Source organism: Ctenopharyngodon idella, chromosome 24 (genome assembly GCF_019924925.1).
Source record: "Ctenopharyngodon idella isolate HZGC_01 chromosome 24, HZGC01, whole genome shotgun sequence".
NCBI classification, from domain to species: domain Eukaryota; kingdom Metazoa; phylum Chordata; class Actinopteri; order Cypriniformes; family Xenocyprididae; genus Ctenopharyngodon; species Ctenopharyngodon idella.
In genome coordinates, this window is record NC_067243.1 from 21,828,542 (window position 1) to 21,834,591 (window position 6,050).

At 36.9% G+C, this 6,050-nt stretch overlaps 1 protein-coding gene across 1 annotated transcript in view; it reads right to left on the bottom strand.

The window, feature by feature from the left end:
- abtb2b (ankyrin repeat and BTB (POZ) domain containing 2b) overlaps positions 1–4,170 on the bottom strand; it is a 58,050-nt gene extending 53,880 nt beyond the window's left edge. Inside the window, exon 1 of the mRNA XM_051883871.1 lies at positions 2,847–4,170. Within this exon, the coding sequence (XP_051739831.1) occupies positions 2,847–3,702 (856 nt within the window). The 5' untranslated portion in view covers positions 3,703–4,170. The remainder of the gene's footprint in view (positions 1–2,846) is intronic.
- Positions 4,171–6,050: the final 1,880 nt, after the last annotated feature.

Below are 6,050 nucleotides of genomic sequence, written 5' to 3' on the forward strand. Positions count from 1 at the left end.
TCAATAATACTTGATAAGACTACTAAACATAGTTGTTATTGCTAAATATGACCCATTTCCCTATGTCTTGTCCTGCAATGTTTTTGCAACAAACATGGATGATACTTAAAATCGTAAGGTTTGTTGAGGAAAGATACTTTTCTAAGGATCTAGGAAGTGAAAAAATATTGCATACTGTCCAAAATTGTCGAAAGTGGACAAGATCAAAACATTTCAAACATTTTCAAAACGCAACGTTTGTGATCAGAACAGCCAAAATGCATCGTAATACGAGGTGTAAATAGGGCCATAATTAGAGACAAGAATATTATGGAGTCTTGGTGGTGGGCTCTTTTGACTTTTGACAACCAAGAACACCCAACAAATTTGTGCTTAAAAACACTCAAAACACCTTAGCAGCTACATAGCCACCATTAACAACACCCTAATATTGTGGTGGTGAATTCTGCACAGACAAGCACAACTCTATTCATATATAAATATATGGGTCATTGACGAATAAGGTTTTTAAAAGTGCAAAAAAAACATAATGGAGATATAATTATTGTGTATAAGTTTTATTAAGTGTTGACAATGAAATTATGTGGTTTTCATAATCAATTAACACTGCTTTTGTCATTTTTTTTTAAAAATTTGTCACCAAAAAAGTCATTCGGTTTAACCAAAATTTCGGTTTTACCGAATGACACTTTTGGTTATACCGAATGATGATATTTTCAAACAATGCTAACAGGCTGATATCTAGCTAGCTAGAAAAAGGACAATCAAACATTTTATATTTAGTACAAGTTTTTAAAATATTCCAACATTTTCCATGTTTTATAGTGGTTGTACCGAATGACCTGATGTTTCGGGACATGCGTATGAGCAAGTGAAAACATGAATTTTTCAAATAGTTAGTTACTTTGCTTCACGACCATGTGGTCCTGTGCAGGTGTCTGAATGATGTCACATCCTGTCACATGATATTGACCGCATGACTTCAAAATGGGAAATGATGATGAAAGCAGGACAGTGATACATCAGAACCACTTGTTGTCACATTTTACAGATATTGTTTGTTTTCCTTTCCTGGTTAGATAAGATTGGTCTGCTCAAACAAGAAACTAAGTGCTTGTGAAAAACCCCATACTCTGCTGGTAAACCACAGACAAATCAAAATGAAAATACAACTTAGATGATGCAGAACTTGGCAGAGAGGGGTAATTCTCAAAACTGGAGAAGAGGAAGTGTGTAATGACCTGTTACAGGCAGAATGTTGTAATAATGTGACCTGTGATTTCTGCAAATTAGTTTTCATTTACATCAGACTAAATGCTAAGAAGACTAATAATAGAAAGCTATCAACATTTGTGTGGGTCTACCAACAGATTACAAATTCAGTATTTTATTCAAATAATTTACACCAATTGTAATTTTGCCAGTACAATCATGTCAGTATTTTACCAACATACCATGCACAAGTTTTGAAACTAGTTTAAAAGGTACTTATTTGTCATAATCAATAGGTGTGGCAGTGTTTTTATGAAGATGAGGATGTATGAAGTCATTTCCCCTCAAGTTCACACAGGTGTCCAAGCACAGGTGTAGTTTGTCACGTTAATTATGATCATTACTAATCTCCACTGTTTCACAATCACAATACCCAGTTTGAAACTTTTTTGTATTGTTGAAAAATCTTAAACCCAACAAACTCGTTGTGAAATGTTTTGATTAAACAGTGCTTTCTTAAAATTAATCAAACTTAGTTAAATACACACTGTCCAGTGTTATTTTAGTATCTTTAGTTTTTTTGTTAATATTTTGAATTAGATTTTATTATATTTTCTGTTTTCATCTTAATTTTAAAGTTTTAGTATTTTTTTAAAAAATGTTATTAAGTTTTAGTTTGTTTATTTTTCTACTTCAACTAAAGAACAATGTGAAACGTTGTCTTGCCAAATATCTGAAATAAAACAAGTTAGTAATAAGTTAGTAATAATAATAAAAATAATATATATATATATATATATATATATATATATATATATTATTTTTATTATTATTATTATCATCATTTCTCTTTTTTTTTTTTTTTCCTCAGTTAATGTTAATTTCAATTATTTTTTCTGTCTTTAGTTTTAACGATAATACGTGATTATTTAGTTATTAATAATAAGCTAGTAATTACACGGGTATATTTGTAGCAATAGCCAACAATACATTGTATGGGTCAAAATTATACATTTTTCTTTTATGTCAAAAATCATTAGGATATTAAGTAAAGATTATGTTCCGTGAAGATATTTTGTGAATTTCATACCATAAATATATCAAAAAAGTATTTTTGTGAGTGGATATGCATTGTTAAGGACTTCATTTGGACAACTTTAAAGGTGATTTTTTCAATATTTTGATTTTTTTTTGCACCCTCAGATTCCAGATTTTCAAATAATTGTATCCCGGCCAAATATTGTCCCATCCTAACAAACCATACATCAATGGAAATCTTATTTAATCAGCTTTCAGATTATGTATAAATCCCAATTTAAAAAAAAAAATTGACCCTTATGACTGGTTTTGTGGTCCAGGGTCACACATATTATATTATATTATATTATATTATATATATATAATATATATATATATATATATATATATATAAAATCATGCGAATACTGATTATTTATAATACACATATTAGGGTAATTCCCCTTGACGTATCTTGAGGTGTCATGCCCAAGTACATATGACGGATCAACCCTTGTGGGGTTTCAACCACCTTTCAGCCAAATCTACCCACTAAGCCACAACAAGGAACTAATGAGTGAAACATTTTTAGGCAATAGTAACAGAGAAGTACCTACCATTGGCGTTCTTCCCACAGATGAGATGCTCATAGTGTTGTAGGACACCCCATAGCTCGGCATCATTATTGATGACCCCCTCCAGCGCCTCTGCTGTCAGGACGCAGCCGGGTGTCGCGCCTTCCCTCTCCGCCATCAGCACGCGCACTCCCACCTCCTCCACGAGCGCCTCCATACACGCGGTCAGGCAGATGGCCGCGTACTCGTGGATGCGCACCGCGATCCGAGTGTCCACCATCCAGCGAAAAAACCGTCCCACGGAGAACACAAGCCCACATCGGGCTGACTTTCCCTTGCGCAAGAGCTCTCCAGCGCTCATGTTGTACATAGATATGGCCTTCACAGTGGCCGAGACGCAGTGATCCGCCAGCGCCCAACTGAGCACCAGGCGGATCGCGCTTTGGACCTCGAACCTGGTGCATCTGCAGTGCATGACACTGAGCCGCTGCGCCTCTCTGGAGATGCGGATGAGCGCTCTGCGCATCAGGGTGGCTAGTCTGCGCACAGCCTCCGCGGAGAGCGAGGCGCCCTTCCCCGCACCTTTACGCACGACCCTCCCCACATCCTCCTCCGTCCACGGGAACTCCTCCAGCTCCGGTAAGCGTGGGCACTTAGAGAAAATGTCCTCTGGATCCTCGGGAAGCACTGTGTTGACTGTATCCCAACTGTTGTTTCTGCTGTTCATGGATCCGGAGTAGTACCACCAGTTCCCCCGGTGAGGGGTGTTCATGAACGCCTGCGAGTTTGACTTGGACGACGACAGGCTTAAGGACTTGCACGAGTCCCCTGCTCCATAACCAGAGTCCAGAGTTAAATCCTCCAGAGTTTTCATGTTTGAGCTGTTTGTTCCTGCCATTGCTGCTGGTTCCTTGCGTTTTTTATAAAAAGGAACAGAGCAGAGCAGAGGAGACTTTTTCCAGCTGCGCGAAACTCAAGCTGGTTCTACTGGTTCAGCTTCTCTTTGACATTCATGTATCAGTTTTTTGATACACTACTGACCAAAAATATCTGGCGTGAAAGTTTAAAAAGTCCAAGTTACATCTTCTGAGAAAGAAAATGTTTGGGGAAACTTGCTTACCTCACCAAATGTCCATTCCCGTAAGAGTAGTGAAGTGCGCAGGATTTCTCGTTTAGCTATTATCCAGTTCTTGAAAATAATAGTCCGAACTGGACAGAAAGTTTAAAGTGGAGATCCATCAATTCAGTGTAAATCGGACGGTCACTGTAAAAGTAATCCTTACAGTTAGGCTTATGCAGAAATGATGATGTTGCTTTCTCACCACACGCCTCTTCTTACTGGAAACTCATGACTGAACTGAAAGGCAGGGGAGCGCTAAAGAGTGTAGTGGTGTTTGATTCGCGAGCGAAACGATTCATTTGAACTTCTGAACGACTCGTTTGAAACGATTCGGAAGCGTTTGTGAATCACTCCAAACTCGCATAAGAAGCGACAAACTAGGCTACAACTCTTACATATTACAACCAGCGACGCTGTCTTCGATTTAAATTTGTAGCTTTTAATAGGTTTACAACAACGCTTTAGCAGGATATGCTACATAAATATAGAAAATACAAGCGAGTAAACAATAGATAGGATTTACCGCTACAGCCTAAGCGAACTCAGCTGACAGAGACGAATCAGAAGTTAGTCACCGGGGAGTCAATCAATCAAAACTGGCTGGGTTTCTCAGAAACATGAAGTGAAGTCACGAACAGATTATTTTGTTCATATCGTTTTGTTGATTAGGCTATTTATAATCGGATATGGAGCTATATTTGAAACTTTAATCTTAATCATTAGACTAGGCCTATATATTTACATTTTTATGTGTAAACATATGGTTCATGTCGCCTTTCTTTAATAGACCTATATTCTACCTAATTTTCATTTTGCCTTCGTTTATACCATAGTTCCCACATTTTCTATGCCTGCAAATAGCCTAAATTATCAAGGGAATAAATAAAATTGTATTAAAATCAAAGTAGACCTGAAAGGATGTTGTTTCAAGTGACGGTGCTAATCACCGATCCTCATCTAGTCTTAATGAATTTGCATTAATTGTGTTAGTCTGGGAGATTGCAATGGCACACACAAACACACACCCCTCATTTATCAGCTGTGTTAGCTTCAGGCTAATGGCTGATCCAAAAACGCGGTATCTTGGACAAATGTAACATATAGGCTACAACACTTTTTATAGTTACTTTCATTAAGTCAATGTTCATTAAAAAGATTGATATGTTTTCATACATTATCATTAACCATATGCCTATTTTTATAATTATTAATTTCGAATCAAGCATTTTGCCTTAGCCTATGAACGTTTCAATAAAGTGTTAGGCCTGTGTTTTCTCTACACGTCTTGATGTAGGCTACATACACTGAAGAACCTCAGTAGTAGATTGTTTGCCTAGTGATGAATCATGTGATTACTGTAAATGACTAAAGGTTTATTCACACAAAGGACGATAACTATATAACATTTTAATAATCGTTCTAATTCTATAAGAAAAGCCCAAACCACACAGAAAAACTATCATTGGAATCACATTCAGAAAGTTTTTCTTCAGCGGATGAACTAACAGCCAATCAGAAACCACCCGACTTTAAAGAGCTCGAGCATTTAAAGCGGCAGACGACATAACTGCAGACCGTTATCGTCCGTTGGAGTGTGGACGCTAATACAGTTATCGTTATTGGTGTGAATGGGCCTAAATTGTGAGGCATTATAGGTATTTTTTTTCCATTAAGCTCCTCATAAGGAGTCACTGAAAGAACAGGCTCCAAGTCCTCAAGTACGACACTTGTCTTGACATATGAGTAATGTTGACATTGTGCATAAAGCTACCCCACCCGTGTACACTGCAGGTAAATTCTTTCCCTTTTCTCAGATATTCACAATAGTTTTTTTCACATTTCTGGGATTCTCAAAAGCGGAAGTCATCATCGTTGGCTAAACTTCTATAGTGGTGAACGGAGACTAAATATAATTTGCTATATGGGCCATTCTACAGAATTGGTGCAAACTGCTGTCCCACAACTAAAAAACACATTTAAAAAGCATTTAAGTATTCAAATTTTAGATGTTTACTAAGATCCTTCTATTTTCTATTGAATTTCAAAATATCAGTAAGCTGAATATACATAAAATCATAATTTATTGGGTACTTTCAATTGGGAGGTGGCTGTCCCGAACCCTAAAC